Raw genomic sequence first — 21,941 nt, forward strand, 5'->3', positions numbered from 1 at the left:
GATGTAAATGCCAATCAATTCTCAGATGTTTTATAGTCCAATATGCATTCACTGCAAGATGAAAAGTACATAAAATTGCAGTGGCGCACACAGTTGTTTATATACTCATTTTAGTCATTTTGAACTTTAGGTATTAAACGTTTTAGTGACAGAATAAAGGCAGTCCCATACCATCTGATATTTAAAATAAACCCCCATCCAGGGGCCCATCCTTCATCTGTGGCGATAATACATCGCCCTCTTGTGGTTAGTAGGCGACACTACATATATTTCAATGTGGCATTGCAAAGAAAGGGCAAACGAAAGACCATTTGATGGAAGCTAATGCATGGTAGTTAATTCCATACCGTTTAATAATCAACCAGGCTACATTTAGTTTCCCAGTTGGTATCTTGGCGTATGTGGGGTTTTACTATTATTGTTACTTGTGATGTTGGCACGTTTCACAGCTTACTCAGTTTGTTTTTAAGTTTTTTCTGGCCCAAAAGTCTTAGTACAGAAAGCGTCACAACTGTGCAGATTGTAGCCCCCCCCCCCCCCCAATTTTTGTGAATTAGGGCTCTAAATAAATTTGATTTAACTGGAATAATCCCTACCTAAACTGTAAAACAACTTTAAGCTGCATTCCACGAACTCACAACTTCCCTGGAACCGGTTTTGAGGCGACGTGGTGTTACGTGATCTTTAAAACAAATAATTTTTTAAAACGACAAAAACTAAAATCTCAATCTTTTTTTTAAAACTAATGTGTCGTTACGTGATAGCAACTTGGTGTTCAGCAGCCACTTAACTGCGGCTGTTTTATGCGCGTAGATGCTTGCGGTCCATCCCTCTCGTCCTCCTCCTCTTCCTCCACCTCCACATCAGCAGCCGCAGCAGCAGCAGGAGGAGGATAAAACAATGGTCGCAGCACACCCTTCTTCACATTCCTCGGAATCTGCTCAGTGGATTATTTGCCTGGATAAGAGGTAATCTGTTGATAACTGACTCTAATAGTCCTGATTTTCCCTCAGTGGCGCGATGATATGCGGACGTGCTCTCCGATTAGGACTCACAAACAGGATCAATAATCGAATCGAGACGTGATTTAAAGCACAACATGCACTCCGGTCATGCCACTGGCCACACCAGAATGATCATCTAAAATCGAATGGGCAAATAACACGATTTCCAACTTTGATAAGCAGTTAAGAGCTCACGTGATTTCTGTGTCCGCACCCAGACATTTTTCAGAATAATATTCAGAGGCCAATAATGTTTGTTGCATGACCCGACTCTCCTGCACATCTGCACCCGCTCATATTTGGATTTAGATGTTAATGAATTTATTTTGTTGTTGTTCTTCAATTTTCACTGATGGTCACCATCCTCAGTAGACTCCAGCAGTGACTGGGGGGGGGGGGGGGGGGGGGGGGGGTTCTTCTGCGCTTCACTGTTGCAAATGAGCTGTGGAGCTGTGGAGAAATCGCGCAGCTCGGGGTAACAACGTGAAGAGAAAGAGGAAGCTGAGTCCAAAGTGCATTAGCTGCAAAGACCAGGCGTGTTTGCACAAGTCCAACCACCTGTGCCTTTCAGATCAAATGGATCGTGACGCACATTTTCCTGTTATCCTCAGCAGGTACCTTTAATCAGCTTGCATTCAAATTTAGTCAAGCCACTTTATTTACAGCATATCGAATGCCATGGTGACATTTAAACTGCTGACTGTACCCTGGATATTATACAAAAAGAATCTGAACTTGTTTGCTTCTCCAGTCACCACAGAGCAGCAGAGCTTCAAGGACACGAAGCCTCACATGGTCTCTGAGCTCATCTCTACCTGATAAGTGTGCTGGAGTAGAACTGGGTCATAAAGAAACAGATGAATGTGGGCCCTTCTGCATGTACTTTATATATTTTACCAGATGTTTTGACTCTCCAGGGGATTTACATGTGTTTTAATGAGCAACTTTGAGTCTTGATAGGTTCATTCTGTATTTATAACTGCTAGTGCTGCAGTCGACTACAGCTTTAAGAAAATTAGTAGAGAGAGTTGTTTTTAAAATGGTTGATTGAGAAAAAAAATCATGTTTATGTCCACCAGAAAAAGATTTCTTCAGGCCCTGCAGCATCAGACGGTATCCAACCACCCACATGTTACTGTGGACCTGTCAGATTCATCATAACGCTTGTGAAAAACAGGCAACAAACGAGAAGAGCATCTTTTTGTCAGCCTTTTACCAAAAAAGAGCCCTCCTGGTTCTGTATAAAACACTTTTCTAACATGGTACAAGGACACGGAGACCGGTCCAGGAAGCATTTACATGGCACTATAGCAAATTTACATGATCTCCTCTCATTATATTTATGGATGTTTTTTCACGCCAGACCCGCAGAGCGTTCTGGAGAGGACGTCGACATAATCCTGGCACGTCTGAAAAAGGCCAAAGCCTTTGAGCGCTTCCATCCCAGCTTGCTGCACCAGATCTGCCTGTGTGGGTTCTACGAGTGCTTGGAGAAAGGCATCACATGTACGCCAGCAGGCAGACCACCCCAACGCTGCAGTCCACATATGACAACCGTCTCTGTGTGTCAGATTGACAATATAGAGCTTCTCTTTCAGTGTATCGCCAGGGAGACATCGGCACCAGCTGGTATGCCGTCCTCTCTGGTTCGCTGGACGTCAAAGTTTCAGAGACCTCCTATCATCAGGTAAAGGCTGATTTAAACCTCAATTAAAAATGTTTCAGTTAGAAAGGATGAACGTGACAATTATGTTACAACTTCCTGTCACCACATCAACAGCGTGACTGCCTCATTTGTCATTGTTGCCGTGGTGATGCATTTCACTTTGATTCTTCTTTATAAGCTGTACGAAGACCTAAATTCAATGCCAATTCAATCCATTCATCGCTCTTGTTCTTCAATCCCACCTGTGGTTTACTGCCGTCATGACTGGTGGATATTTTGGCAAAACTGCAGCACAAATGACAACATTTCAGTTAAACCTAATCATTGTAGCTGATGGATATTGGATGGTTCAACATTTTAATTTCTTTTTTCAACATTTGAAGCTGTAGTTGATTGATCATATATTGTGTTACGTAACAGGATAAGGTTGTTTAAAGAAGTGTTTCATGGACCCATTTTGTTGTGTTTTAGGATGCTGTTGTTATTTGCACACTGGGGACTGGAACAGCCTTTGGGGAGTCTATTCTGGACAACACCCCCCGACGTGCCACTATTGTCACCCGTGAATTCACAGAGCTCCTGCGCATCGAACAGAGAGAATTCAGATGTCTGTGGGAGGTCAGTGCCTGTGTCAATGTCAGTGTCCTCTGGCTGTTCCTGGAAAATGAAATCCACTTGTTACAGTGAATTTACTGAATTTACCGTAATATTAGTTGCATCAGTAATATTAGAGACTTTACAAGGAATAAAACACATATAGCCAAGTGAATCTGAATAGCCACAATAGAAAGTACTATTTACCATTGAGGTATTACGGTAGTCAATGTCAGAATATTATTTGAACCATTTGTACTGCTCTGGCCTTGAGGAATCCTTTTATTTATTTATTTTTATTTAATGGTGACCTCTGGAAAAGACTAAACAATCGTCAGCCACCATGTTTGGAGATTTTACATTGGTGTTGTAAGGATACTTTTCATTTGACCCCCTGTGGATTCATAATAACTTGGCCCGTCCGAGTGGAAGGCTGCTGCCAATGTCCTGTAAGTGCCCTGTTCTCATAGATTTTGGTGGATGGTTACACAACATGGCCACTAGGTGGCGGTGTAGCAGTGGTCTAAAAATGCCATTGTTTCTGTACTGCGCGTGTTGGTTCAGCGTCACAAGAGTTCTCGTGGACATGATTTTAATGAACTCTGTTGCACTGCGTCAGGTCAAACAAAGAATCTTTTAATGTGCCTTCGTCTTCTCTGGGGGAACTCATGCTGTGTCAGTGTCCGTCTTCCACTGTAACCACAGAAATAGAGACAGCCCATTTCCTCAGGCATAGAAAAGGCACAGGGGCCAGTGGAATTATCATGTGAGTGTCTTGTCAGCGCTAGGACTCTGTACTTAACCTGGTCTGGATGCGGTCTGAACCTCACAGGAAAGAGCCACTTATGCCACCCTCATTTCTCCTCTCTCCTGGGCCTCTGCTCTCCAAGGTTGGTTTTTGATGTTTCTTGTCAAATATTCTTGTTGTAATAATAATAATAATAGTAAAAGGCTAACAGTGACTGAAGAGGTACACGTCATAAGTTAATTTTACTTTCCAGCCCACTTGGACCTAATGGAAATTCTGTTGTTATATAATAAAAAAATTCTTGAATTTTTCAGAATTGCGGCAGTTTTAAGACTCAACACTCTAGCCTTGTGGTCGCACATCCTTGTGTGAACTTTAGAAAGCCAAGCAATGATGTCTATGCTACTAGTATTTTGTAATGGTACAAAACACTTCTTGTAGCCTTTACCACTATATGTTAACATAATGACAATCAAAAGCTTTTTTTTGACACCATGTCCAAGAGGAACTGTGAAAAGTTGTAAGGAGCTTTTTATATCACTCTGTTATAGTGTGAAATTCATTTTTACACCATTTCGGCTGGTACTGGAGTGGTCTTTCAAATCTAAACCAAATGTAACATACTTGGATTCATCCCCAAGGTGCTTCAGTCCTGGTATCAGTATTCTTATAGCTCGGAACCCTGAGATCCAAAGAAAACAGAGAGGTACTGCGAGCACTGATTGATGCCAGCTGACATGAGCAGGCAGCAAAGGAGTACCGCTGGTGCCACCCACCCCTTCATGCTGAGGAGGAAGCCCTAACATAACGCTCCACACCTCCTCCTCGCCCTCCCACACATCTGTCCTCCTGCAGAGGGCCTGTGGCTGAGCGCTCTTATAGGAACAATAAGTGAGAAGAGCTTTGCCCCGCTGAACCTTAAGATACATTATTATTGTATGACAGCGTCAATTATTCAGGTTATGTCTCTCTCTCTCCAGGTTTTGCTCGTTCCCCCTTAAACAATCATGGAAACATTCAGAGAAATAAAATGGATGTTTTTCCATGTGTGAATGCACACAGCAGACTCACGTGTGAGTGTTTGAGGGTGCCGAGCGTGCACATTGACATTTATCTTTAAATACTGCTGACCGCCAGGAGCCGCGTGCTGTTTGTCCAGCAGAGCGGACATGAGCCAGGCTCAGCGCCATGACCTGATCACCAATTCACTTTTGTGTCCCGCTTCCGATGGCCTCTGCGACTAAAACAACACGGTTGTCATTTTTGCTTTTAGGGTTGTAAGACGGCTCTTTCAGAGCTACGTCAGCCCCGCGCGCACGGTCACAAAGCTCTGACATGTTGGATTAGACCTGACAAATTCTGCATCAATGATTCAATCAGCATGTGTAAATCACGTGCTTTAAATAACATGAGGCTTCCTGGTGAATGCGTGTGTGCATGTTTAGGCTCAAGGCGCAGCTGTTGGCAGCGCGGGGTGGGTGGGGGGCTCACTCTGTCATTATCAGCAGCTGCATTAGAAGCCTTGTGGGCAGAGAACTGATGGACAGGAAGTGGCAGGAATGCAGCGTGCCCTCTGGTTCTCAGGAATGGGTGGAAGGGGTCAAGAAAATGGAGACCATGAGGATCTCCTGGTGATCACGTTCAAGTGGCGCATTCATTTAAATGGAGTTAAAGGGATATTTCTGTGGTTTTAATACCTAAAACACGTCAGCTTACAGGATGAAATATGCCTTTCAGTGACTGTCCAGGAAATTAGAATAAAATCAATAACTGTATTCTAAAGGAAGCCCATATATATATACACATATACATACACTGTATATACTGTGTATATATATATATATATACACTGTATATATATACATACACTGTATATACTGTGTATATATATATACTATATATATACACACTGTATATACGGTATATATATATATATACCGTATATACTGTATATATATATACACACACATACACATATACAGTATATATACAGTGTATATATATACACATATACATACACTGTATATACTGTGTGTATATATATATATATATACTGTATATACATACACTGTATATACTGTGTGTATATATATATATATATACTGTATATACATACACTGTATATACTGTATATATATACATACACCGTATATACTGTGTGTGTGTGTATATATACTATATATACACACACTGTATATACTGTGTGTGTGTGTGTGTGTATATATATATATACACACACACACACACACACACACACAGTATATATATATATACAGTATATATATACACACACACACACACATACAGTATATATACATACAACTATACAGTATATATATATATATACAGTGTATATATACACACATACAGTATATATATATTGGGTTTAATGAACAAGAAGATTGTTGTTTAAAAGTGCATCAAACCACATCTAAGTGAACCACACATTCTCACAGTTCTCTTCTGTGAAATTAAATGTTGATTGCTGGGGGAAAAAAGAGATGCCACTCTGATCTTATCGTCTCTGTCATCATTTGTTGATGCTCATGTGACAAATATTTTTGCTGGGATGGGACTGTATCATCAAGTTATATTAGAATCCACATCACAAAGATAAATCAAATAAATCTGGGTTTTCAAATCAGATTTGTTAGGTGGCGCAGGGACAAAGTGAGGGAAATGGCAGACAGGCTGTCCTCTCGCCATGGCCTCCACTCCCCCTCAGTCCATCATCATAATGACATTTGAAAATATAGTTTATATGTTTAATCGTGCCTGTTTCATGCTAGCCTGTACTCCCACAAATGCAGGACGACTACTGCCAGCCTGTAACGAAACATTTGTTATCAGAGAACAAGGTTGACATTGTGATGCAGTGACACATCAGCTGCTCCTGATTTCTTCTCCATCTGGACACAAAGAAAAGCAGGAGGTGAGAGAGCTCACCTGCCATTAAAATACTGTTGCTTTAAAGGAGCTTTTACTGCCAAATTTCCGCCCACAACAAACTTTATAAATGCAGTTATTATCATTGAAGACAGTCGCTACACTGAAAGTTCAATAATGAGGAGTCAGATTGAGCCCACGATCGGCTGATTGGATAGACTGCACGACAGCTTCACAGCTAAAACAATGGTTTCCTGTTAATTCTGAATGAATGAAAATTCTGGAATTTCGTCTGCATGTGAGTGTGTGTATGTATAAAAGTAAGTATCTAATTGTTGACGCTCATGTCTTGTGAGCCTGAACAGACTTTATATCAGCCTTTACTTCATTTCTATACAGCCTGAAAAATGAGCATCTCTTGCTTGTATGCAGAGAGAGAGAGAGAGAGAGAGAGAGAGAGAGAGAGCAAGAGAGGTTGTATGCACTCTCCTGTGTCTGACTGGAGTTGAGTAATCACCTAGCAACTGCTGCTTAGAAGTCAGCGGCTGACTGGCACTCGACAGGACTGACGCCGTTTGCTCCCTTTGCTCTCAGAGCGGCGTGCAGGCTGCAGCTGGACCATGCTCTGGAACTTTCATCTGTTTGTAAAAGCCTGGATTAAAGGGGTGTGGAGGAGCTTCTAGTTGCTGCTACTGCACTGCCTGGGACACTAACAGCATCTTTAGGTAATTTTTAAAATCTTTTGTCAGACGCGTGCATTTGTTGCTAAAGGAACAGAGGGTGTTATATATGTTAAATGGGAAACGATGTTATGGAAATTTAGGAGAACTGCACAAACAAAAAAATACAGAAGCTGCAAACTAGAGGTCAGAAGTCATGTTTAGGGTGTTCCATTCTCAAACACTTCCAGCTCAGGAGGACACGTAACGGAGCAGAAGTGGCCTGAAACTCTTGGAAGGCTTTTCCTTTACCGTAATTGTTTCCCCAAGTGGCCTGAAGTGTCTCTGGAAAAGTTCAGCAGAATTGGCGTGTGCCTTGAGAACAGTGTGCACTACGTAGGTTACGTAATCTGGGGCGAGTTAGTCAAACTCTAGCAGTGCATCCATGCTCACTGATGCTCACAATGCGATGATGCGCTGAAGCATGATGGACAGAGGTGACGCTTGAGTGTGCCCAGATGAGCTGGGTACTGATATGACACAGATAAGATGACAAATATCGAAATTCTTTCGGAGGCTAAGTGGAGAAGACCGGCCAGAACTGTCAGGGTTTCTCTCTTTTTCCAGTCTATTAGAGGCGTTCAAACAGTGATCTGTGTGTTGCTGCCGAATAAGGCACCTTTTATCATCTCGCTTTCATAAACTCACTCAGTGTTGCCTGTTAGATCAGAACTCTCAAGCTATTTGTGCTCCTTATGAACTAGAATAACGGCACTGTTCTACATCAGAAATATTACTGATAACTCTATGATGCTTCAAATCTAAGATCACTTGATTTCACTTCCGATTAACCCATTGCATCAACGTGTCTTTTTCTTTTTAAAATTTCAGCCAACATAATCCTCATAGTGTTTATAACACCTCTTCGGTGCTGAGATTAAGTCCATGGACGTGCTCTAGTGGCTTTGTTAGTGTCAGTCTGTGACAGATTATGTGCAGGATCAGTGTAAAGGCCTGTGTGAACCACGTGGTTTACATCACAGAACATTTATCACTAATGCAGCAGTGAAGCTTGTCTGCAGGGCTGGGAGTCCCAGTAGGTTCTGAGTCTACGGACGGTCATTTTTCACATTTCATAGAAACAGCTGAGCTCAGGAAAATCCATGTTAATATCAGAGACTCCAACAAGCTGCAGGAAGGAGCTACAAAAATCACACCTAGCTTGTTTTATTGTGACATGAAACGCTTTCTCATAAATACTTGATCCTGTATTTCCACACTTTAATAATTTGTTTTTTCCTTTTCCTTTCCCTCTCCCTCTCCCTCTATTTTCTTTTTTTTTTTTACAAGCAATTCTTATGTATTTTAAATAAGAAATGACAAATAGAAGCCCTGTAAATGCAAAAAGTGAGTTTTGTCTGTCCAAATAAAATGGACTTCATTTTTAAAGGTGGATTTTAGCCAAATGATCTGAAATGTTATTGACTGCTGCCTGGACTGATTGAAGATTAGAGAAGTGCAGCAGGTTGTTAAAAAAAAGGCCCCTCGTGAAAACAAAAGCATTAATGGTAAAGTCAAAGACGTCATTAGTCACTATCAGAAAGGAGTGCTTTTTGCTCACTTGACAATGGTCCTAATCTCCTTCTAAAACAGCTCCCCCACCCTGGATAGAAGCCCCGAGGGAGCCCAGGCTTATTGGCTCATGGGGCTTGAGTTCATTTGCTCGTGAGTTTGTCCGTTTAAGTGCTCCTCCCTAATCTCAAATCCTTTAATTGTGGACAAAGACAGATACGCCTGTCAAAGCCACTCTCAGGGCTCAGTCTCTGCTGCTTTAATTAACACTGAATTATCTGACTGCATTTGTGCGGAACCTCCTCAGTAAATAGTCTGTCGCTTTATGTGATGGTTGATTGATATGAATCCACGGCACATCCTCTGGCATCTCAGGCAAGTGTTATTTTCGAGTAGATGCAGAGAAGTAGCGGAGGGGATGAGCTGTGTGCTCCAGGGGGATTACAAAGGTGATTAACCGCCTTCAGAGGGTTGAATTGAATTAAAATATGACCTCTTAGAGTACATTACCATCGAGGAACACATGTCCTGGCTTTGATACAGCCTCTTCTGACAGCATGATATGGAGGGAGAGGGAATTAGCCTGTCGCTAAGTGCTCCTCAATCAGTTTTAAATCGACTTGGAACACGGTTGCTTTGTCACATAATCAGTTTTTGTTTCCCGCAAATTAATCTCACACTGTCAGCCGACTTCACATATTGTTTCGACATGAGGGATGGGTGAGAATTATCCGGCGGCTGATTAAAGTCGTACTTATTTGCGCAGTCCTTTTGATGGGACTGTCATCTGTAATGAGCAGATGACAATTACAGATGGCAGTCAAAGTCACTGCAAACTGTCAAAGGAATAAAAACTGGATGAAAACACTGAATTTCAGTTTGTGTTGGCCGACACATGTAGACAAACATATATGCTCAGATTTACATGAGGCCTATGTGATAGAAAAGACAGCGTGTTGATTCCTGTGCTTCTTTCTCTTCCTCTGTCATTTGTGGCTCATAAACAGCCGTGAGTGCATGTGTGCACGGGGATGTGCTGCTGCAGGGCACAGTGTGGCTAACGTAGGGTTGTAATGTCAGCCTGTGTTTGCTCTGTGACGCTCTGAATCCAGCAGTATGGAACATGTTCTATATAACTGACCCAGATATGTAATCTAATGGTACACGACAGAGAACAAAACTGCAGGAATTGGAAATAAGGAATAAAAACCGGACCAGTGATCTTCAGTCCGATGGATTCTTTTGTCGTCCCAGTATCACCTGTAACAATTATTGCGGATCAAAATTCTTGTACAGCATCTTTAATTAAAACAACTTCTTTGATATCCTTTGTGTGTGTGAGGAAAGCATCCAACTAAATTACTTTCTTTATTAAGTATGGGTATTTGTAAAATGGAAAATCTTTTGTCAGCTGTGGAAATCCCTGTCAGACGCGTTAAACTTCTGGGATTCATTTTTGAGTTTTGTTGTTCCACAGCGATACCATCATTGCATGGCTGGTCTGCTCGTTCCCTCTTATGGCGTGATGGAAAGTGCCTGCAGTGCTGACAGTAAGTAGCCCTTATTTATTGCTTATTACTCTCTGATGAGTTCAGACTCATTTAAGACACAATCATGCAGGTCTGCCACAGTGTTCACCTTCACACAGACTGATCAGCTGCTCAACGCAATCAGTCAAATATCACGTTAAATGGACCAGTCTGCGTGTTCCATCTCTGGAAACAGTGCAAACGCCAAACACAAGTGGGTTTGTTAACGTCAATATGCCGTAAAAGCAATGTTCCTGTAAAATTAATGGAAAAAACGAAAGCATGTTTATTCAGCTACAGTTAAAACCACCACGGAGGCACGTGAACGTGCAGCTGGGTGATGCTCGTGTGATTTATGTTTCAGTGTGTTCATGCATACGGAATAAAGCCTCAAAGTACCACGGCAACGGCGCTGGAGTGCAGCTTTTACTATGCAACTGTAAAAACAGTTACATCAGCATTAAGATGCAGGCAGGATATTCTGACAGTCTCAAATTTATGTTTCAAACCGTTTTTAGTTATTATTTTTGTTCCTTTTGCTGTTTAAGCAGAGTTTTCAGTTACAAACACACAAATAGGACAATGTGGTTCGCCTGCTCCCAGATACTCAACAGGCTCTGACACTGGTGCTCATCATTTTTATGATATATGACTTCAAGTGTTCTGTTTCAGCACAGCTAAGACAATATTGAATTAACGAGCGAAGTAAAACTCAGCCTTCAGGTTAAAGGAAGCTCAGGCAGAGGTCCGTGCAATAAAACCCTCCCCTCGACTCCGAAAGCAGAACAGCAGTCAAGAAAGCAAAATTACAATTGTCGGACTATGCAGATTTGATCTCCAGCCATGAAATGTATATGTTCTGTGCAAACATAGACACCAGTTTCATTGAACTGGTGTCAATTTAATATTCCCAGAGATGTGGCGGAACCGATGTGACACTTGAGGGCGCGGGATGATGTCACATGTGGCACCGTCTCGTCAAATGTTGGACAGCAATAGCTGGAGCTGCTAACATGCTCATAATAACAGAGGAGAATCCTGAAATGTGTGTTTTCTGTTTAGATGCTTATTTAAGAACTTTTATCCTTTGTAACTGCAAACTCTGCTCAAACCTTTTGGGGGCACTACTGTAGAAAACATCTGAGCCATATTTAATGGTTAAAATAAAGTGAACTATTTGACTTGTGTTAATTTGTTTTATGATTAACAAAAAAAATTAGAAAGAAAATTATGATTATGTCTTTTTGCTCCCCTCAGGTGTCCAAATATCAACTGATAATCATTTAAATTAAAAGTTTTTAATGTGTCAATGAAAAACACATTAAACCTTGATTAGGGAAAATTGTGCAACTGCTGTGAAAATTATACACAGTCTGCAGCTTTTCTCCAGTATTTACAGATGTTTCTGCTTGAATTAAGCTTTAACCGGTTATGAAGGTTAAACATTTAATCAGAAGGCTGCCTAAACGAACTTGGCTTTGGAGCAATGGATTTTATGCAAGTCAAATCACAAACTTAACTTTGGCATGAAATCAAATGTATCATGGTAGCAGCAGCCTGCTCTGCTGATCTAAGAATAGCGCTGCTGCTTTTCCCTGCAGATACAGTTGTGACTGAGCAGCGCTGAGTAATTGTGTTATCTGTCCTGGAGGGGAACATAAAGCCCGTAAAACAGAGATAACCACACCCTAAAAACCCTCAGCTACTGTTCCTGCACAACAAAAATCATTAATTATGCCAGAGGGATAGCTGCAAAACAACTGAACAAATGGTAGCAAATGGCCACTTTTCACAACATGCACAGTTTCCCACAGCATGTGGACCCAGAGGGGCCGTTTATGGTGCAGAACACTCAGAACACTCTTCTTATTGATCACATTTCTCCACAGATCAGGATGCGTTGAGCTTGAATCCTGTCATTTCTTCTTCTCCAGGAATGCCGAACAAGGAGAACGTCAGCGACAACCCGTTTGTTTCCATCGGCAAACATCAGAATAAGGTATTCTTCCTCACTGAGACCCAGCTGATTGTGATCCACAGATCTGAATCATGGTTGATTGTCAGGTGGTTGGAGTTTTGACATAATTTATGCTTGCGATGAACTAGCATCCTTTGGAAATGGGTGTGGAATGTGGCTTTTGTTGAACTTTGGTCTAAATATAAACAAGGGAAGATGTGTTTTGTCTTCATCCTAATCACTTCCTGTCCCACCTTTGTTCAGCTGTGGTTTCCAGACCACAGATTTATGGTGCTCTCTGCCTCCACGTGGCTTTAGAATTCTTCACACTTCCTATTATAGAACTATTATTTGGACATGTTATTAGTGCCGTACATATGACAGCCCATGCAGTGTGATTGTGTTGTAATGGGACCATTTCTGCCGAAGTAAATGATGAATTTTACAGCCTGCACACATGCAGTCAGCTGCTCTCTGAGGCAAAAGGATTGTTTTCATGTAAATCAGCTGCTACCGCTGCTAAAGGAGAAACCCACGTCCATACAGTTCTGCAGAATATGTGTCACATTTAAGCATAGTGAAGCATCAGTAAAGTCTTCTGATCATATTGTTTCTTGTTTGTTTTTTCACCTGATTTCTTTAAAATCTCAGAATCTCCAGTTTACTTTTCTTTTTTTCTTCACTTCCTCTTTTGTTTTCACGTTGTTTTGCAGAAGTCTTACATTGAAAGTTCATCCAAACCCCATCTTAAATGCATTTCAAAGGTAGTGCTCTTCCTCACCTTTAGTATGTAGGGTCATCCCTGTGCACACAGGAGGCTGGGATGGATTTAACAGTGTTAATGTCAACAGGTCCCCTCTGAGGACATCCTACGTGCGGGGAAGATTCTCCGGAATGCCATCCTATCAAGGGCTCCTCACATGATCAGAGACAGGAAATATCACCTCAAGACCTACCGGTAAGTTGGCAGCACGTGTGGTATTTAGTCAAGTGCAGAAGTTCTGTTGAAAAACCATTTAAAAACCGCAGAACATGGTCAAATGACATCAGATAAACCTGGTCCTGGTGTGTCTCCCAGGCAGTGCTGTGTGGGGACAGAACTGGTTGACTGGCAGATGCAGCAGAGCTCCTGCGTCCGCTCTCGTCTGCAGGCTGTGGGCATGTGGCAGGTGCTGCTGGAGGAAGGAGTTCTCAACCATGGTTAGACTCAGCGGGACGCCTCCGCCTGCACACGTCTGTGTTGGAAGGCTTCGTGTTTCAGTGCTGATGCTATCATTGTGACACAGTGGACCAGGAGCTGAGCTTCCAGGACAAGTACCTGTTCTACCGCTTCCTGGACGATGAGCAGGAGGACGCTCTGTTTCCTAGCGAGGAGGAGAGGAGGGAGAGCCAGGAGGAGCTGCAGGACACCCTGCTCCTCTTGTCCCAGATTGGCCCCGATGCACACATGAGGATGATCCTGAGGAAGCAGTACGAGTCACACGGTCTAACATTGGTCATCTTACAGGATGTCGTGACTTCCGTCTTTGTTTTTCAGCCCATCTGAGAGAACAGCAGATGATTTGGAGATCATTTATGAAGAACTGCTGCACATAAAGGCTTTATCACATCTGTCCACCACTGTGAGTAACGGACATGTCTGCTGAAACCGTCAAACAGCTGCAATACCCCATCAAAACTCAAAATTGGGACTGTGTGTGTGTGTGTGTGTGTGTATGACATGAATTGAGCCAGAAAACCTTTCAGCAGTGTGTGCAAACACTCTGAAAACAATATATTTTAGAGATAGTAATCAAATAAACCCCTGTAGCCTCCTCAGGCACGCCCAAATGTTCTGCATTCAATAATGAAATTTAAAAGTAATTCATATTCACATTTTGACTCACTGGATTCAGCTGGATCAGAGAAATAGAAGAAAATGAATCACAAACTTACAAGACAGTTCAGCGGCAAGCAAATGCCCTGCTCTATCAAGCGTCTTAACTTATTGCATCACCATCTTGCATGAAACAGTACACACACACATACACACACACACACACACCACACACACACACACACCAAACACAGCAGAAATACTTTATTTTCAGATATTTTTCTCTTAACTCCTCAAGCGTTCTGATTGCTTTGGGATTTGTGTTACAGTATTATCTCCTCATGCTATGAATGCTTCTCCCCTGCATCCCCAGGTGAAGAGAGAACTGGCAGGAGTCCTGATCTTTGAGTCCCACGCCAAAGCAGGAACCGTATGTGAGTAACTTGATAAAATACATGATGTGAGCCTTCTTTACTCTGTTACTGAAATTTGCTTTTTTGAATTCAAATAAACACACAGACCTTCTAATAGTTTTTTCTTCCTCAGTATTCAGTCAGGAGAAGAGGGCACATCCTGGTACATTATTCTAAAGGGCTCAGTCAACGTTGTCATCTATGGAAAAGTGGGTATTTGATTTCCGCCAGTGATGGGTTCAGATCAGTGTCTGACCAGGTGATCGCCTGCCACAGGGTGTCGTTTGTACTCTTCACGAAGGAGACGACTTTGGGAAGCTCGCTCTCGTCAATGACGCTCCCCGTGCTGCCTCCATTGTCCTGCGAGAGGACAACTGCCACTTCCTGCGAGTGGACAAAGAGGACTTCAACAGGATTTTGAGGGTGAGTTTCCTTTTGCCATCTGCTATGAAGCGAACACTGCTGCCCTCTGTTGGAGAAGATTTAGCGGTGCATCAACATTATCAGCGCTGTTATTGTCACCTTGCAGCTAATTTCATACTCGCTGCAATATTCTGAGTGTTGGTAAGATCCAAAAACACGCTCAAATTTTGAAACTGAGATTTTCATATCTTAATTTTGAGGAAATATTGTTTTCATACTGAGGAAGGACATGAGGGGAATAGACGATTCCCTTGACATTCCCTTGATGAAATTGAACTGATATTTTTCTCTCATAACCATAACAAAGATTTGTAATAGTTGTTGAAATCCTGCATTATATCCTGAAAAGTCTGATAAATGTAATTTTCTTTATATTTCTGTTTTTGGCTCTACCTTTTCTTGTGTTTTTGTACATTTTAAATAACTTGTACATGGCTGTAAACATCAATTTTGTCATGAAATTACACTGCTTTGATTTTTGCTCTTTATACTAAAATAAATAAAACGTCATATACAACATTCCATTCAACATTGTGTGCGTGTGTGTGTGTGTGTGTGTGTGTGTGTGTGTGTGTGTGTGTGTGTGAAGGATGTGGAGGCCAACACAGTGCGTCTAAAGGAACATGGTCAGGACGTTCTGGTTTTGGAGAGAAGTCTCGGGAACAGTCGATCCTCCATCCATGGAGCCTCTTCCTCCCAGTACAAGTAAAACTACCCACAATCCCTGACACACAGTAGAGAAACCAGCAGTGTGTGTTTGCATGTATGTGTGTTTCATCTATATGGGTCACAGAAACTGCACAGTGCTTGTGAGAAATTGGCCAATCATCAATACTTTGTGACCTTAAATTCTGTATGCTTGTGTGCAGATAAATGGTATTTGCAGCTGTTTTCTTCACACAAATCTCACACTCTGATCCTAATAGTGGCATGTTTGACTGGACAACTGTGCCTGTAACAGAGCGCTGCATTAAAGGTAATGATGGTCCAGCTCTATGAGGAAATGGAAGACATGACACGTCACATTTACTTGTTTGGAGTCGCCCTCTAATCAACTGTTCTTGTCACACACGAGTGTGTCAAGGGCGTTTTCCCTCTTGAGTGTAAAAGACAAAACATGGTTGAACAGGCCTGGGTTGTTGATTTTCCCCTCACAGGGATGAAGATGCCTCTGACAACCCTTAACACAATCTCCTCTTCATCTTCAGTGGACTAAGAAGTGATTGTAAATAAGGCCGTTATGAGGCAGATGCAGGTTCAAAGACGGATCGGCGGCGAAAGCCTTGCTTGATTAATTGAGGGTGCGTTTGATTTTCTGTTTGCTGCAGGTACACAATAATGTCAGGGACTCCGGAGAAGATCCTGGAGCATCTCCTCGAGATGATGCGACTGGACTCTCAGTTCACAGAGTCAGGTAGTGCTCAACATCCACCGCTCAGTCAGATTACAGCCATCCAGACCCTCCTTTAACAGGGTGAATGGCTTCTTCTCTCTCCTCTCTCGCTCACTGATGGTCCCCGCTGTCCTCTTTGTGCTGCTCCGTGTTGACCTGTTTGTTCTCATCTATAATTAACCATATATCACAGCGCTGATCTCATTACTCTCACTTGTCTGGGTACATATGGCTTTTATTCGCCTGCAGAGGCGACAGACACTGAGCCCCGTGTTTGTCTCTGCTCTTTCACTGAGTTCAGAGCTGTTCCACAGAACCTTTTGTCTTTCTTTCACGGCAGACTCGGCTTTAGACGACTTTGTGCTCACACATCCCGTCTTCATCCCAAACAGTCAACTGTGTCCAGTCCTAATGGCCCAATATCCTTTCAGCTGTATATTGTTTTCCTTTGGACGGCCTGTGAAACTGACCGTGCAGATGAAATCCCTGTCTTCTTCTATTGCTTTCATCTTTAACCCTTTGAGCACCTACCACGCCCAGGCCTCGCAGGGCTGCGAGCAGGAGAGGATGGACTACACGCTGAACAACAAGCGCAGGGTGATCCGCCTGGTGATGCGGTGGGCTGCTGTGCATGGAGACCACCTCCTGGAGGAAGAAGATGTGGTGGCCTTCCTCCAGGTCAGCTGAGACAATACAGCCCAGAGCAGTAAAAATACGTCAACAGAGAGAATATTCCACCCGTTTGGTTGTTTGATGTTTCTTTATCAGATTATAAAGGATAACAGGACATTGACCAGATTGTCTGGAACTTTAGTCCCTCTTAGCTTTCCCTTAAAAGATTCCAGAGCGGAATTCTGGCAGATTTTAAATGTCCACCATTACGTAATACATATTTCTAGCTTTGTATTACTTTATTATCATTTTCTTATTGTGCGGGGCTGCTAATAACTGCATATCTGATTTTAACATATATCTTTATATATTTAATTAATCCTTTTAGACCTTTGGAAATCATTTTAGTACAATAACATATAACTTTATTTTAAGCAAAGTGTTCTTGCCATAATTTGTTTTATTTTAGATATATCTGTATATTTTACGACTGCTATTGATAAGTAAAGCAGCCTTCTAGCATCACAGCGTTTCATTTTCTTTTGTGAAGATATTTTATTGACAAAGGAGGCTGGTGTTTATTGACTTAGACGAAGAGTGAACACAGTTATTGACAGATAAATGACACTCATTGGTCATTGGTAACACTTGTGCAGACATTCTTTTGAAGTCAAACCATTTGCGCTCTTTTGCAGGAGTTTCTCGTGGCCGTGTCTAACGATGCCAAAGTCCTGCCGGCCCTCAGAGAACAACTAGCAAAGTTGGAGATCACTGTAAAACACTAGTAAGTTTAATTTAATTTACCGGCTGAGTGATGTATCCAGTTTCTGCTGAGCTTCGATTACCAAACGTACATGTTGGTAGGTTGATTTTGACATTTGTTCTAATGTTTCAGTACCGAGGATGCCAGGATCTCACGGAAAAAGGTCTGAAGATGACTACAGTCCTCCCATATTAACATTATTTGAATTACTCTTGTTGTTTTGTAATAACACCGAGGGGGTGTAACTTTTCCCGCAGCACAAAGTCTTTCTGCGGCAGTTCAGCACGGGAGAGGAGAAGCTGCAGAAGCGCCAGCCAATCAAGAGCAACGATGAAAGTGAGCGAGGCGTCCATCTTCACGTGTTCGGTGAAGATTGACTGAGGTCACAGTGGCGTCATCGCATTCCTGCTCGTATCTCTGATGGTTGCCCTGGTTCCTGTTCCCAGTTCTGTTCAAAGTCTACTGCTGCGACAACACCTACACAACCATCCGCGCCCCCGTGGCCGCCTCCGTCAGGGAGTTGATCAGCTCTCTGGCCGAGAAGCTGGGGTCCACGGAGGACCTGCTGCTGGTCAGCCTCGGCTCGGCAGGAGGTGGGAGCAGCCTCAAGAGAAGCCCTCAAGCTGAAATGAAATGAAATAGACACTGAACACAGACTGTCGGCCCTGACTCACACTGCAGCAGTACAGAACTGAACAGAGTATGAGTAGAATGTTATGTTCATTTAAGACGGCCCATAACCCATCGCTTCACTTCTCTTATTAAAATTAGCAGCTGAAGTTTAAATTTGTACCCCGAAAATAATCACAGTGGTTCATGTTTTCATATTTAAATTAGAATCCTTTTACTTGAGGAAGAGGAGTTAAAAAACACTGAGATCACTTATTCTGGATAGAAAGTGTGTCACAAACAAGCCCTCCTCCCAGATATGACCCAGACTTTCTTTATTTTAAAGAAAAACAAAGACCAGTAAAATTTGCAGGGCAGAACAACTTGTTTTATTGCAACACGATAGCTTCTTTCTATTTATACAGTTTTCATATTGCTGAACAGTTAGCTGAAAACCATTGCATCACATTGAGATGTGCTGCACTTTGACTAAAAGTGTACTAATGCATGCTCTTACCTTGTAGAGAAAGTCATCTTTAAGCCCAACGACGTGTCAGTTTTCTCCACGCTCAGCATCAATGGACGCCTGTTTGTCTGTCGGAGGGATGAGCTGGATTCCCTGGTGAGGAATCAAACAGAGAGAATATTAGAATCTACTGTCACTGAGCAGACAAGCTTGGATGCCGGTATTAAAGGTGCCATTTTCTTGTGCCACAGACTCCTTTACCTGAGCAGGTGGAACCTTCTGCAGGGCTTTCCTCCAACTTTGAGCTAATGAGCTCCAAGGATGTAGCGTGTCACATGACTTCCTACGACTGGGAGCTCTTTAACTGTGTCCATGAGGTAGGACTGGGACAAAGTGCCTGATCAGAATTTCACAGTTGACCCGTGACATCATGTTACATCCATGCTTTTTTCCCATTTGACCTCCACCAGTTGGAGCTCATCTATCACACCTTTGGGAGGCAGAACATTCAGAAGACCACGGTGAACCTGGACCTGTTCCTGCGCAGGTTTAATGAGATCCAGTTCTGGGTGATTACAGAGATGTGTCTGTGCTCTCAGCTCAGCAAACGCGTGCAGCTTCTCAAGAAGTTCATTAAAATTGCCGCCCAGTAAGCAAGTTACTTTTTAAATTCCGCTCTGCTGTGTTTATCGGCGCCTGAGCCTCTCCGTGTTTCGTTGAAGCTGTAAGGAGTACAAGAACCTGAACGGCTTCTTTGCCATCACGATGGGACTGAGCAACCCGGCCGTGTGCAGGTTGAACATGACCTGGGAGGTGAGTCGTGGCTGAACTAGTGGAAATAAGTCTTCATTGAACCTCAAGTTCAACTGTCCCTTTTCTTTCCACAGAAACTTCCCAGCAAGTTCAGGAAGTTTTACAGGGAGTTTGAGAACTTGATGGCAAGTTGGACCAGCATGCTGTTCCCTTCAGAATGTTTCTGTCTTGTTTTCTGAACAAGGTCACCAATGCGGTTAACTGTCAGTGTGACTACTTCCACAGGACCCGTCCAGGAACCACCGAGCGTACCGGCTGACGGTTGCCAAACTGGATCCTCCCATCATTCCTTTCATGCCTCTGCTGATTAAAGGTTCGGGCCGCTTATTGGATGGCCTCTTATTGTCTAATAAACCTTGCTGCATCAACTGTTTCACTTTTCTTCCAGATATGACGTTCACACAGGAGGGCAACAAGACATTTATCGACACGTTGGTCAATTTTGAGAAAATGGTGAGCTTCAGAATTTACTTTTCCATTACTGTTGACTTAATTGTAGATGCTGATTATATATTTTTTTGGCTTTCAGCGGATGATAGCAAACACTGTGAAGATACTGAGGTACTGTAGGAGCCAACCGTTCAGTAAGTCCACACCCTGAAATCCTGCTAGCTCACGACAGCCCACCGAGGAGCTGATATTTTCATCTCTATCTTTCTGTAAGGTCCAGATTCACCTCAGGCCGGCAAGAGCCATTCAGATGTTCGCGCCTACGTACGCCAGTTCAACGTAATTGACAACCAAAGGACGCTAACCCAGCTCTCTCACGGCCTGGAACCCCCAAGGTCTTGAAAATCACTCAGGGACAGAAACAAAAGCTTTTGAAGCTGCTGCGGGCATGACACTTCCAACAGCATCAGGCGACCGCGCGAGATGAGCTACTGTCTCAGACACACTTGCCTGACCTGGTGACCCTTTTACAACAGTAATTCCTTGTCTTGTCTTCACCTGCTTTGGCCGGGGCCGGGTCACAGAGGCAGCAGCCTAAGCGGAGATGCCCAGACTTCCCTCACCACAGACACTTCCTGCCGGCCAAGAGACATAGTCTCTGGAACACCTCTCGAGGAGGAGCAGCGGCTCTACTCCGAGCTCCTCCCGAGTGTCCGAGCTTCTCACCCTGTCTCTAAGGGAGCCACCCTGCAGAAGAAACTCATTTTGGCTGCTTGTATGCACAAGCTTCTCCTTTCAGTCACTACCCAAAGTTCACGTTCACCATAGGAGATGTTTGAAGCACAGACTGACCAGTAAACAAAGAGCTTTGCCTTTGGACTCAGCTGGTTCCTCACCACGACGGACCGGTACACCGACTGCATAACTGCTGCACTGATCCACCCGTCGCTCTCACGCTCCATCTTTTCTTGTCAACAAGACTCCAAGATACTTGAACTCTTCTACTTGAGGCAGGACCTCTCCACCAAGGGCAAGCCCCCCTTTTGTGGTATTTTAACAACTGCAGCTGCTCAAATCACGATGCTGCGGAGAAGGCCAGCAAGTGCTCGAGAAAAAGGAACCTCAATCACCCAGCTTCATCTGTAAACAACATGTGACATCTTGATGTTCCTGATATTCAGTTTGTTTCATATATTTTGTATCGACCATTGTTTAATGTTTTAAGCTGGTCATAAGCATGTGCTGTAAATCCAGACAGGAAATATTTATTTTGACCTCAGCATGTAGACAATTATAGAAGCTGGCATTTTATTCATGTGAGCACATTTGCTTTGGAAGTAAAATGTCAAAAATGTTCTGTATTTTAAGTATTAAACATTTTAGATTGATGTTTCAATAATGTCTCTTATTAATATTATTATGCAAATTATTATGCTTATATAATATACAAGTTCTGAGACTATAAAATCAAATCTAATATGGTTTGTGTTTATATAAAATAATGCTGTTTAATTTCGATTTACAAGTTTTATTCAACTGAATATTTAAAACCTATAGAGCATAGTAACAGCTGTGAATCTGCCCCCCAAAAAAGTGCAGATGAACATAAAATATGTGTCAAATAAATT

The 21,941-nt window shown here is 42.7% G+C and overlaps 1 protein-coding gene across 1 annotated transcript; it reads left to right on the forward strand.

The window, feature by feature from the left end:
- Window positions 1-821: 821 nt before the first annotated feature.
- Window positions 822-21,712, forward strand: rapgef4a (Rap guanine nucleotide exchange factor 4a). Its single transcript, XM_057034594.1, has 31 exons — window positions 822-968; window positions 2,368-2,510; window positions 2,603-2,691; window positions 3,142-3,288; window positions 10,607-10,679; window positions 12,593-12,657; window positions 13,329-13,379; window positions 13,467-13,573; window positions 13,694-13,815; window positions 13,902-14,085; window positions 14,153-14,237; window positions 14,805-14,869; window positions 14,978-15,053; window positions 15,121-15,267; window positions 15,857-15,972; window positions 16,596-16,681; window positions 17,001-17,079; window positions 17,188-17,338; window positions 17,968-18,056; window positions 18,168-18,198; window positions 18,293-18,371; window positions 18,482-18,628; window positions 19,169-19,266; window positions 19,362-19,487; window positions 19,581-19,759; window positions 19,833-19,923; window positions 19,998-20,048; window positions 20,149-20,236; window positions 20,312-20,376; window positions 20,453-20,507; window positions 20,588-21,712. The coding sequence occupies exons 1-31, from the start codon at window positions 901-903 to the stop codon at window positions 20,713-20,715; spliced, it is 3,081 nt and encodes a 1,026-aa protein (XP_056890574.1). The 5' UTR covers window positions 822-900; the 3' UTR covers window positions 20,716-21,712.
- The last annotated feature ends 229 nt before the right edge of the window (window positions 21,713-21,941 follow it).

Source organism: Takifugu flavidus, chromosome 1 (assembly GCF_003711565.1).
Source record: "Takifugu flavidus isolate HTHZ2018 chromosome 1, ASM371156v2, whole genome shotgun sequence".
Classification (NCBI taxonomy): Eukaryota; Metazoa; Chordata; class Actinopteri; order Tetraodontiformes; family Tetraodontidae; genus Takifugu; species Takifugu flavidus.

Coding starts and splice junctions, on each gene's coding strand:
- rapgef4a (XM_057034594.1), top strand. CDS start 901: ATGGTCGCAGCACACCCTTCTTCACATTCCTCGGAATCTGCTCAGTGG. Junction 2,692..3,141: donor CAGAGACCTCCTATCATCAG/GTAAAGGCTGAT, acceptor GTTGTGTTTTAG/GATGCTGTTGTTATTTGCAC. Junction 15,054..15,120: donor ACGTTGTCATCTATGGAAAA/GTGGGTATTTGA, acceptor CGCCTGCCACAG/GGTGTCGTTTGTACTCTTCA.